Raw genomic sequence first — 13,591 nt, 5'->3', positions numbered from 1 at the left:
ACTTGGCATAAAGGAACATCAATTCTATCCTAGCCTTTTCTTAGTCATCTTGGATAAATCATTCAACCAGTCCAATCCTCTAATCTAATCTAGACAGCTAGATGGTCCAGTGGATAGAGAACCAGAACTGGAGTTAAGAAGACATGAGTTCAAATCTAGACTCTTGCTTACTATGTGACCCTGAACAAGTCACTCTACCTCCATGTGCCTCAGTTTCCTAATCAGAAAAACAGGGTTAATAATAGCACCTACTTCCCTTTGTTGTTATATAGATCATATAATAAACTATAAAGTACTTTCCAAATCTGAAATGCTAGCTATTAGTATTATTATCATCCTCATTTTCTTCATCTGTAAAATGAGGGTGAAAGGAATCCTGGCATATTGGATATAGAATAACCCTAAAAGTCAGAAAGTCCTAGCTTTGAGGCATTCGTTCAGTTGTTGGTGTTGTTCAGCTGTGTCTAACTCTTTGTGACCCTATTTAGAGTTTTCACTCAGTACCTCTAGGTAACTCTGTCAGACAGTAAGATAAGTTTCTAATCTTTTCCGTGGAAATATTGGGAGATACTTTTGTTGTTGTTGTTCAGTCATTTTTCAGTTGTGTTTGGAGTTTTCTTAGCAGAAGTACTAGAGTAGTTTGCCATTTCCTTCTCTGTTTCATTTTACAGTTGAGGAAACTGATACTAAGTATTGGTTCCAAGGCAGACAAGTGGTAAGGGCTAGGCAATGGGGGTGCCCAGGGTCACACAGATCAGAAGTGTCTGAAGCCAGATTTGAACCTAGGATCTCCTGTCTCCAGGCCTAGTTCTCTATCTCTACCAAGCCACCTAGCTGCCCCAGTCCCAGGTTAATCTTCTCTAGAATTAATATCCTTTTTGATTCATGTTTGCCCCCACCTAGAAATCTTTGTAGAAACATCAAAATTTGGCTCACTTTTAGCTCTCTCCAAACAACATTCGTTTTTCCTCTTGCAAGCAAGATGCAACAAGTTGAAATACTTATACTTTATTATAAGACACATAAGGAAAAGGTAAATACATTATCCCTTACAATGAACCATAGTCCATAGTCCCTGGAAAAGATTCATGACACTAGTAGGTGAACCCCTAATCGCCCAATTGCATAGTGGTCCTAGGGACAGTTCAATGTCAACTGCTCTCTGTGCCCTCCATGGTGATGGCCCTCCGTTCGCTCTGAGTCTTGGCATTTGCTATCAGTCTCCAGCTTAGACACTTATGGCCTTTGCCTTTTGGGTATGGCCTCCAGTTGTTGGATCACCTTCACCTTCCTCATCACTACCATATCCTAGACATTAGCTCCATTCCCATATGGTAGCCCCTGTCACCCAGCAACCCCTTTTTTGTTCTGGACACCTATGGGAAAGTGAATCCTTTCTGTATCATTGCATGCATCTTCCAGACTTTCTTCTTTCCCCTTACTGTGAAAGGAAAAGAAATAGAGGCATGAATGAAACCCTTGAGCATGTCTGCTCTGCAATAAAATGCTCACTTGTGTGACACAAATAGCCAGTGCCATGGGGAGTTCAGAAGAGAGGGAGAAACTTGGTCTCTGACCCCTAGGAGTTTAGCAGATGACATGATAATGAATCAACACACAACAACCACATCTGTTGGATGGCAAACTTCATTAGGGCAGGGACCTCAAGTTATTAAAACTCTGTCCTTCTAGCATCTATAGCACCTACTAGAGTGTTCTGCACATAGTAGACATTTAATAAATTATTAATGAAGTAAAAATACATATATAGCCCAACAAAAATCCTCTTCTTCCTATAAGATGTTTTACTGATATCCCTCCCCTTTCCATATATTTTGAAATAATTTTCAACTGTAATGTTGGCAAAGGCTCAATCATCTGTTATCTGGTCCAATTTTCTTTGTGGCTAATGGTATGGATATATTAGACTGGGGAGGGGAGAAAAAGAGAGAGAGGGGGAGAGAGAGAGAGAAAGAGAGAGAGAGAGAGACAGACAGACAGACAGACAGACAGAGACAGAGACAGAGACAGAGACAGAGACAGAGAGTAAGAGAGTAAGAGAGACAGAGAGTAAGAGAGAGAGACAGAGAGACAGAGACAGAGACAGAGTCAGAGAGCTGTGAAGGGATGGTTAGAGATGGTTTCTGAGAATACAAAATCTAATGCAGCTGGTTGGGCCAGAGAGGAATTAACTGCCCAGCTTAGGTCTCCTTAGCAACATGCAGTAACCAATGGAGCTAAGCTGGAGACTAATAAATAACTATAATACCCTACATTTACATATCGCTCTATGATTGACAAAGTATGGAGTAGTGGAAGAAGGAATACTGAACTGAGCACCAGGAAACTCAAATTTGAATCCTGTCTCTTTTCCCCAGTACCTATAAAGCCAAGGCATTATATTTTTCTACCTATGTGATCTTGGGAAAAACCTCTGAGGTTTTCAGTTTCTGTAACTGTAAAATGTCTTTTGAACTCTAGAACTATGATCCCATGAACCTCTGAGAAGCCTTCCCTGATTCTTCCAAATGTGAGAGCTCTCTCCTTCCTTGATTCTCTTTACTTATTGCATCCCAAAAGGCAACAAACTTGGGGCAACAAACAGTGGATAGAGAGCTAGGTCTAAAGACAGGAGGTCTTGGATTCAAATCTAACCTCAGATACTTGCTAGCTCTGTGACTCTGGGTAAGTCACTTAACACCAATTTTCTAGTCCTTATTGGCTTTTTGTCTTGTAACTAATACTTAGTATGGATTCTAAGCCAGAAGTAAGAGTTTTTAAAAACAAACAACAAAAAACAATGAAGTGCTTGAGGACAGGGATTACTTCAATATCTCTGTCACTTAGCTAGGTGTTTGTAGGTCCTTACAGTAGTTTTACACTTATGGTAGGTCCTTAATAAGTATTTGTTGAGTTCAACTGATGTATAGGGTTGATCCTGGGGGCATCTTCAAACAGGAAGAAGACAGCATGAAAAAGTCACATATGTAGTACGAATCCAAGGAGGGATTTGAAGTTGGGTATTCCCAAGTCCAAGTCTAGGTCTCTGTCTAGTATAGTGTTGCTTCCACCAAAAGGGTCTCATCTGATAAACTGGCTTTGTTTCTCCCCTCCTCCCAGCTTTCCTCAAAACCAGGTGATTTCCATGAAAGACCATCCAGAATGAAGCACTTTATGGTCCACATGGTTTTTCTCTCTTCATCCCCCCAAAATCCAAGAGTCAAAAATAGCCATTCAGGAATTCAAGCTTAGCAAGAGAAGATCACTTCTTTGTACCAGATAGAACCTGACTGAAAACAGAATTTGGCCAGAGAGCAAAGGAACCCAAGATACACCTAATTTGAGCTTTGCTTCTCCCAATGAAATATGAAGCCTCATTATCACCATTTTCACTCTCATTCTCTCAGCTTTTTTTTTTTTTTTTTTTTGCTATTTGGCAGCAACCCAGCACCAGCATCTCCTGGGATTTTGGATCTACCACACAATCATATGCAGGCTATCAAAATTGTGCTCATGAAAGTGACATCCCATGAAATTGGTGTGAGGAAAACAGAGAGCTAGATATCTCTGCACAATCAATACCAGCCCTGGCAAGGTTTCCCACTGACAAGGGGGAGATTTTTTAAAGTCCCCAATAAATTGGAGCTGGGAACCACTTACTACCTTGCCCCAGATTCATAATTGCCCTGGTAAGAGTTTCGAGAGAACCTGCCAACTGATTTTATTCCATGGTTAGGATAAAGCTTAAAATGCAAATATCCTAGGAAGAAGTACCAAACAAAGCGGTTTAGGCCAGGGTATAAATGCCCAAGAGGCTACGTGGCGGAGTGTTGGCAGGAAGATTTGAGTTTAATTCCTGACTTTAAGGCTTATACATGTGTGACTATGGGCAAATCACTTAACCTCAATGAGCCTCAGTTTTTTCATCTGTAAAATGAGGGAGTTCAGCTAGATGGCTTGTGAAATTCTTTCCAGCTTTAAATGTATAATTACATGAGTGATAACAGCTTTCACAGAGTGTAGGTTTTGCTAGGGGGAGTGGAGAGAGAGCTTAAGGCTCCAGGACACTTAGAGAGACAGGAACAAAGAGAAAGGGGGCAGAAAGGAAAGAGTGGGATCATTAAGGCTATTTTGAGGTTTTTGTTTGTATCCTTAGCCATACCATAGTGCTCCACTCCAAATAGGCACTCAATTAATTGAACTGGTTTCCTGATTTTTCAGGGTCCAACTTCAGCTATTACCTTTCATTCTCAGAGAACTCAGTGACGTGAGAAGGGGCCTGAGTTATCCTTATTTTCCCCCCAAAAATCTGAGGCATAGAGAAGTCAAGTATCTTATTTATCACATGGAAAAGTGTGTATTTGGCATTTGCCACGTGCCAATTGTTGTTCTTTCAAGTAGCTCACATTCTAGTTAGTGTAGATAACACATATAAGAGAGTTCAGCTTGAGGGTAGATGCAATGGCCAGGTGACCCTTAGGATGCAACAGCAGGATAAATAACAAAGTCCAAGATTCTTCTGGGGTACAATAGGCCATAAGGCAATGTGTAGGAGGAGTGATCTATAAGGGTATAATGGTAGAGTAAATAACAGGGTTCAATAGTCCACCATCTTATCAGAAGAATTTTGTTGGTGACCAAGTGATCATATAGGGTACTGGGCCCAAAGATGGGAGTGGAGCAGAATTCTGGGTTACCTCCCGGATGACAGGTAGGTCAACATTCAGCTGGGGGGTAAAGTCAAGCCTCTGATGAGAACAGAGCAATGGGGGCCACCGGGGCAAATGAAGGACAAGTTTTCCTAAGTTTTGCTGCTGCTGGGTTCTCAGATGGTCCATTTGTATGCGAGCAGTTATTGATAAGTTGGGATGGAGAAGGTGGAAATCCCAAGACAGCTCCCTGAAGCATCTACTTTGACAAGGCCTCTTGATGGTATCAAGTCAACTGAAGGTGGAATTTATTGGGGAATCCGGAAAAATTACCTACAAAAAAGCAACATATGAACTGAGCCTTAAGAGGAGCTAAGGAGGAAAGAGTGTTTTCTAGGGATGCAAAGGCACAAAGGCAGAAGACAAAGGGCTGACTTTGGGAAATAGCAAGTTCATAAAATGGAGCAATATGCCACAAATTTAAAGAAGCAGGCTGAAGCCATATAATGAAGGGTTTTAAATGCCAAGGTGAGGAGCTTATGTTTTATCCTAGAAGCAACAGTGAGTTATTGTTCCTTGAACAGGCAAATGACATGACACGCAAACACTTAGGAAGTTTATTTTAGTAGCTGTATGAAAGATGAATTAAAGAAAAGAGACTAAAAGCAAAGAATATAATTGGGAGGTTTTGAAATAAGTCAAGAGGCAAGAAGTAATGAGATCTGGACTAGCATGAGGGTCCTGTGAGTGGAGAGATATTGAAGAGGTAGAAGCAATAAAACTGGTCAAGAAATTTGATTTTGAGATTGAGGATAAATTTGAGGAAAATCCCAAGGCTGCAAAACCTGGAGAGCTAGAAGAATGCTGGTGTCCATCAAGGGAAGTAGAGAAATTTAGTGATGGGCTAAGTTCAGACATGGAAAGCATTGGGTTCCATTTTGGACATGTTGAATCGAAAGAAGAGGAATGTGAACTTGTTCTCCAAAACCTAGGATGAGACAGCCAAGTAGTACCCCTTATTTCAGGAAGAAGGCCATCTTAGGACAATCAAAAGTAAAGAAGAACCCTTTATGCCTGGTTTATTTTGTTTTTAAAAATTATCTTTTTTTCATTAAATATTTTCCAATTTTCTTAAAAATTTAAAATTTATCTGTTATTATTAACTGGGAATAAAATTCCCATTTAACTACCTCTCTTCCCTTCCCCCATTAGAGAAGGCATCATTTGACAAAAAGAAACATATATATATTAAACTGTATCTTGCTTATTTCTATTTATCAGGAGGGAGACATACACTAGTTATTCTTCAAATAATATTTCTTTGACTGTATATAATGTTCTTTGTTTCTGCTTGTTTCACTCTTTATAATTTCATGTTGGTCTTTCCATGTTTTTCCAAAATTAACCTGCAAATCATATGTAAGAAAATTTTTAACAATCATTAATAAAAATTTTAAGTTCCAAGTTGTCTCCTTCCCTCCCACTTCTCCCCCCTCTTTAAGAAGACAAGCAATTTTATTTCACTTATACATGTAAGATCAAATAAGTGGTTCATTGTTACAATGATTTAGCTGTATAGTTAATCAAATCATCTGCCCAAAATATACATGTTGCTCAAGGAATATTCTAGACATTTTCCTATCTCTTTAATCTCCTAACTCCAGCTCTTTCTCATCAGATGGTCCTACTCTTATTTTACTACAGTAGAGGCCATAAGCTCTTGACCTCTCAATCTATATTAGATGCCTACGGTGCATGATACATAAAAAGAATTTCTTAACTGCTGCTTTGCCTAGATGCAGACTATCATCACCAACCACATATTAGGCATTCAACAATGGAATCTAGTGCTGGGCATAGAGGCATATCTAGTTATTATATAAATGAGACCTTCAGTTATCAATTGATAAATTCATTAAAAAAACACATGTGGAAGGCATACTTTTTATCATAAAGATATTTTATTTTACCAATTACATATAATAACTAATTTCCAACTGTATGGTCCAAATTGTCTCTCTCCCTCCCTTCTCTCCCCCTTCCCAGAGCTGGTGAGCAATTCCATCTAGAGGGCAAACTCTGTATATAATACTGTGCAAGGTATTGGGGAAGTTATAAAGTTTAGATAAGGTAAACTATTTGTCCTCATGGAACTTCCAGTCTAAAAAGGGGATATTGTATAACTACAGATATAAACATAAACACAAAATATATATAAATATAATATAATATAATATAAATAATATATAATATAAATACAGATATAAACACAAAAATACATGATAAATTGGAGAGAAGGGAAACAACTGGCAATAATGAAAGGTTTGAGGAAACTAGAAAAGATTTTGAGTTGCTTCTATTCTGGCGTTTTGTCTTTACCAGAAAGGAAAATTAGTAAAAACAGTCAATTAGTATTGTCAGAGATCTTAATTTCAGAAATCTTGCATTCTGGTGATAGATGAAGCTGGACATTGGCTTCTGGCCCCCAGTGGTTAAACAATACAGGTTATTTCCTTTGCCTCTTTCTCCCCTAGTGTGAAATGAGAAGGATGGTCCCCTTGCCCTTCTTCTGGTTCTAGGGAGCCTTTTCTTAATTAATGCTCATTTATGAGGTCATGAATGAGTGTTAGGCAAATGGGTGTAAGCAGCAGACACATGGAATTGAGCATAAAATTCCCCCTCTATTGAAGTGGATTTCCACAGTAATGTTCTGGGAAGGGAGGGCTTTTGAGGGAAATACAACCCTGTAAATCACATTCCTGACCTACTGCAAGGAGAAAGTCATCAGAAAAGGAGTGTCATGGGATATGGACAGAGACAAGCCCTTTCCTACCTGACCCAAGCCCACAGCCTGGCCGTTATACACTATACAAGTGTAGTTTATCATATTAGCGAATGCATTTTCAAATTCAATTACACTGATGCTGGAAATGGCCCCATGGATGCTGTTAATCTCTGGGAAAGAATTATACCATGTCTCTAAAGCTTCCTATTTCTAAATCCAATCTCAAGCATTATTCTAAAGGTTAATTTAAGATCCATCGTCCACGAAGGAAGTTAAATATAAGTGTCCTCCTCCGCTTGACTGACGGAGGGGTTTATCAGTGTGTAAGAGTTCATTAGTTTTAATTAGGGTAATCACTAATGTTGCATTAACAGTTTAGTGAGGAAAAGTAATTACTCACACATCCACTGTATTCGATAGGAAGATGAGAATTCATTTTCTGAGACCATTAACATTTCAGATTAACATTGCAACGATTAAAAACCACTTTCTCCCAGTCACCGGCCCCATGACCTGCTTACCCACAGAAAGTGTAAATTAACCATATCTTTCATCGAGGGAAGAGATGGAGAGAAATGTAGAACGAAGCTCAAGATGATTATTTTATAATCCCTTCTACAGGCACACAGCAACAGCAGAAACCTTGATTAGTTCAGAATAGAATGTCCTGCTTGATTTTCATAGTCCTTGGGTTCAGTTTCTGCATTGGGGATTATAAACTTGGCTACACTGCTGCCCAGAAGCAATAAAGCCCAGTGCGAGAGACAAAAGAACAGGCAGGCAAATCTAGATGAATTGAATGCTCCCTGGACCCAGGAATGGGTATGGCGCACTGTTAGCAGGGTTAGGGGTTCATTATTGTTCCCATCAGGAACTATAGCTTAGGGCAAGCGATTACATTGTTTCAGAGCATCTTGGTTTAAAGAAAAACACATCACCACGGCTGCCAGGCTATGGAAAACCTGTCTATGCCTGTCAGAAGTACACTGATGCCCGCAGGACCAAAGGTCCCTACAGTCTCCCAAATTAAAACATTGAGGGTCAAAGGAAATGGAATAGAAACCATTTTTCTCTGAACTAGAAATTCCCTCCTCTCCTCAACACTCATCCTTCTTGGTTCGTGATTTCATTCTTCTGGCATGAGTTCCAAAGTTCCCGTGATAGACGCATCATTCTCCAAGTCAGACTTCTGAACTGTTTTCTTTTGTAGGTCACTGCATTTAACCATGAAGTCCTAGGCCAAAGACAATGGCAGCTCTTCCCTGGGGTTTGGTGAAGAAACAAACATACCATGACCTCTGATGTAGAAGGAAGAGACGAGAGATCTATGGAGAGATCTACCAGTTCTCTTCAACCAAAGCCTCCAATGGAAGTGGCTCATGTTTGCTTACCACCACACATTTTTCATAATGTTTGCATTTATGATCTATCTCTGGGACCTTACCAAAATTTGGTGAGGAATAATAATAGAAATAACTACTACTGTTACTACTACTACTGCCAATTATATAGCACTTTAAAGTTTGCAAAGCACTTTAAAAATAATAGCTCATTTAGTTTCTCATGACAACCCAGGGAAGTAGATTCTATTATTATCTCCATTTTGCACATGAGGAAACTGAGGCAGATAGAAATTAAGTGACTTGCCCAGACACACTGCTAAAAATGATTGAGGCAGTATTCAAATTTAGATCTTCCTGATGCCAGATGCTGTGCTCTGCCTACTCAACCACTTTGCTGTTAAGTGAGACATTTTTATCTAAATCTGAGATGGTAAGGTAGAAGAAGCACGATATAGTGCATCGAGAACCAGCTTTAGAGTTAAGTCTTCTTTGAGAAAAATAGTTTCAAAATTTTTCTGTATGGTCTTGGAGAGCTCACTTAGCTTCTCAGTGCACCAGGAAACTCTCTAGGACTCTCTCTATATATACCTTGCTGAGAAAGTGGCAATCTATAAATGAAGAGGGAGTTTCCTCAAAAGGGGTTTCCTATAACAATGGAAGTACAGGTGGAAAGGGAAGAGAAAGGGTGGGCAAGGGAGGGGAGGGAAGGGCAAGACAAGAAATTCTATGATCCCCATTTGATAGATGAAGAAATAGGCTCAGAGAAATTGAGCCATCTTCCCAAGATCAGGCAGATGGGTCATGGGAGAACTTTTTTATCTCCTCCGGTAACTAGCCCAATTACTGTGCACATAGTGCTTATGAAGTGTTGACTCACACATTCATGAAATGTTTATTAAGTTCAAGGCATTGTACCAAGTGCTAAGAGAGACACAAAAATAAAAAAGACACTCTCCATGATCTCAAGGGATTTTTTAAAATATATTACATATAAGACATGTGCTAATAGTTCAAGGAGATTCAGCTTTGTTAATATATTCTCTCCACTGATGTAGATTTCAATAGCCCTACAACATAATAAATCATCTTTAAGATGCTGGGCTAGAAAATATCTTTACCTTGCATAAACCTGATGGTGACTATCTCCAGATCAAAGAGGCTTGTCCTCAGATGATGCACATTCTCCATCAGGGGGATAATACTTGAGTCTTTCCAGCTTAGTAGGACCAAAATAGACATAAGGTGATTTTATGGAGGAAAGGTACTAGCAACTGTGGTATGGTAGCAGGTGAAGCATGGAGCTTTGTGTAGAAGGTGGTACTTTAGCTGAAGGAAACTTAGGTTTCTGAGAGATGGAAATAAAAAGGGAGTTGGTTCCAGAATGGAGGACAGCTAGTGCAAAGCTATAGAGGTGAGGGATGGAGTACCACAAATGAATAGGCCAGTTCAGACAGACTCCTGGGTGTGTGGAGAGAAGTATTATACAATTAGACTAGAAAGAGAAGAGACTAAGAAACATAGATATAAAGATGAAAATTTTATGGATAAATTACCATCCTTTAGGACAAATGGGATAAACACATTGGAGAATGTTTAATGATGAATTCCAAGAAAGGATTCTGGGAAGCAGTGAGTTTTGCAACAGGATTTAGAATAGAAGCAAGGAGCTTGCCTGGTAGGTAGAGGGTCTAAGAAGCAGGGTATCTCTCTGAGGGCTGAGTTCAACTGATGCATGCTCCCTTTATCTAGCCAACTCATCTATCAGATACCTTAAGAGGCACAAGAGGAAACAGATAACTTGCTAAAAGAAGCCCATTACATTTCCAGGGTAGTGACACCCAACATAGCACTGGAAAAATGAATTGGAACTGAGTTCAACAAAGTTTTTTTGGCATCAGCCTCCAGAGAAGATACTCTGGATGCTAGGGAAAAAGATGAATGTTTCTTCTTTAGAAATGCTGGCCGTTATAATACATGGTTTGGGTTTTGGAGGAAAGGGAAACATTATCTGTGTTTATCACTTAGCCCAGTATCTGAAAAAGTAGGCACCCGAAAGAACTGATTGATTGATCAATTTTCTTGATCTTCTAAATAAAGACTAAAAAGGCTTAATTTGTGTTTTTTTCACTTTGAATTAAGCTCAAAGAACCATAAGTTCCCAATATACTCCTCTGTTTTTAAAATATAAATCTTGTCACTCTTATATGTTGCAGCATAACTGGGTTTTTTTCTCCTCCTTTAACAGACATTCTAGATTAGGGTTCTTTGCACTTGTGTCATATCTCCCTCACCCACAGGGTTCCCCAAAAAGGCAAGAGTTCTTAATACAATTGATATATTCATACACACAAATATACATATGTGTACACATTGTATTGTATGTATATGTATACTGAATGTATACCTATGTTGGTAATTGTATTTTGACATAATTTTTTTCCTTAGTAAGCTTGCACATTTTTAATTTTTGCATTTAAAATTTAATTCTGGGAATGAATTCATTTTTGTTGTTATTCAGTAACCCCATTTGGGTTTTTCTCAGCAAAGATACTGGAATGGTTTGCCATTTCCTTTCCCAGCTGATTTTACAGAAGAAGGAAACTGAGGCAAATAGGATTAAGTGACTTGCCTAGGATCAAACAGCTAATACATGTCCGAGGCCAAATTTGGATTCAGGAAGATGAGTCTTCTTGATTTCATTCTCGGCACTCTATCCCCCTATACCACCTAGCTACCCAAAGGCATCTTCAAATTGCCAAAGCGGTCCCTGACACAAAATCTTAAGAATTCCTATCCTAGAAGTTTCTCAGACTTGAGAGAAAGTCTAGTTCTTTTTTTCCCCCCCCACTAATCTGTTTCTCTTTCCTTTGCAGTATGTGTCCACCAGGCGTGCCGTCACACAGAGCACTCCCGAGCCAAGTGGCTTCCATCCCCACCATCACATCCACCACCACCACCGCCACCACCACCAGCAACAACGCCACCATCACCACCACCGCCACCACTCCCTGCCTCACCACCTTCACCACCAGGAGGCAGTGTTACACGAGGCCCCACTGCCCCTCTGCATCTGCCCTTTATTCTCCTGTCAGTGGGAAGGCCAGCTGGAGGTGGTGCTGTCCCATCTGAGGCAAAGCCACAGGATTGGCATCCTCCAGGGGGCAGAGATAGTCTTCCTGGCCACGGACATGAACCTCCCGGCACCAGCTGACTGGATCATCATGCACTCCTGCTTGGGCCACCACTTTCTGCTGGTGTTAAGGAAGCAAGAGAAGCACGAGGGCCACCCGCAGTTCTTTGCCACCATGATGCTGATCGGGACCCCGACTCAGGCTGACTGCTTCACCTACCGCCTAGAGCTCAACAGGAACCAAAGGCGCCTCAAGTGGGAGGCCACCCCCAGATCGGTCCTGGAGTGTGTGGACTCCATCATCACTGATGGGGACTGCCTGGTACTGAACACCTCCCTGGCCCAGCTCTTCTCTGACAACGGCAGTCTGGCCATTGGGATTGCCATCTCAGCAAGTAAGGTCCACGACCCTGAAGTCGAGATCTAGAGGAATGAAATGATAAACTGACTCGGACAGGGACATGGACACACACTACTGCCCCCAAGAACATCAGATCATTGGCCGTGTCTCCATGGCTTCTGAATGTCAAGACCAGCTTTTCTTCTCTCTCTCTCTCTTTTTTTTTTTTTTGTTTTGTTTTGGTCTCAGGTCTTCTGTGGTATTTAGTATTTGTCTGCCACAGGCATTATGTTATGTATACATCCTGTGATTTAAGGTTTCAATGTAATGTATTTCCTGTTTCATGGATTCAATTTTATGTAGTATTTTAAAGATAGTGATCCAATCAGAATGGTTATTTCTATCCACCATGACTCTACACACACAAACACATACATGTACACATAGGCACACACAATATCCCAAACACAGCCACATACATGCATACAGGCATGATTGAACAAAATGAAATAAGTTTATGAAACCACTTGAGAAAACCCCAGCAAGTTGATGAAGCCAACTAGAAAGAAACATGGTGTCATCAAAGAACTAGGTTACTTCTTTCTCCAGTGTATTTTGAAAATGGAAAAATCTGGGGTGCCCATTTTCAGCACATCAAGTAAGAAGGTCTAAGTTGATTCAGACATATCTAAATTATAGATCAATAGAACTCAACTCTGATATTATTCTCTGGAAATCCCTAATCAGCACATAACTACAAATATAACACCTATATACAGGATTTGGAGGAGGGATGGAAATCATAACATCCACTATGCTTTGGTCTCTCCCCGTGGATTTAGTCCTATGATTCCAGATGGATATTAAATAAGGAGCAGCTAGGTGTCTCAGTGAATAGAGAGCCAGGCTTGGAGACGAGAGGTCCTGGGTTCAAATCTAGTCTCAGACTGTGTGACCCTGGGCAACTAACAACCCTAATTGCCTAACCCTTACCACTCTTCTACCTTGGAACTGATATATAGTATCAATTCTAAAATAGAAGGAAAGGGTCTTTAAATATGTGGATATTAAATACTAAACAGCTTTTGAAGGTTCTCACAGGTTTCTTCCAATTTAATAAAAGTGTCTCTCAGACCCTTCCTAGCTGGGTGACTCTGGGTAAGTCACTTAACTCCCATTGCCTAGCCCTTATCACTCTTTTGCCTTGGAACCAATACAAAATATTGATTCTAAGACAGAAAGTGAGAGTTTTTTTTTTTTAAAGAGAGAGACAGTGTTGTTCATTTAGAAAGAAGCAAAGGACCTGGGTTCAAATCTTAGTTCTCATTAATTACCCATATTTAA

General features: G+C 40.0%; 1 protein-coding gene across 1 annotated transcript in view; it reads left to right on the top strand.

The window, feature by feature from the left end:
- Nucleotides 1–12,334, top strand: part of SIAH3 (siah E3 ubiquitin protein ligase family member 3) — a 95,694-nt gene extending 83,360 nt beyond the window's left edge. The window contains exon 2 of the mRNA XM_044667446.1: nt 11,651–12,334. Coding sequence (XP_044523381.1) covers nt 11,651–12,334 — 684 coding nt within the window. The remainder of the gene's footprint in view (nt 1–11,650) is intronic.
- The last annotated feature ends 1,257 nt before the right edge of the window (nt 12,335–13,591 follow it).

The sequence above is a fragment of the Gracilinanus agilis genome, chromosome 3 (assembly GCF_016433145.1).
Source record: "Gracilinanus agilis isolate LMUSP501 chromosome 3, AgileGrace, whole genome shotgun sequence".
NCBI lineage: Eukaryota > Metazoa > Chordata > Mammalia > Didelphimorphia > Didelphidae > Gracilinanus > Gracilinanus agilis.
The sequence above is the reverse complement of the archived record's forward strand: the minus strand, read 5'-3'. Positions and strand labels throughout refer to the sequence as shown.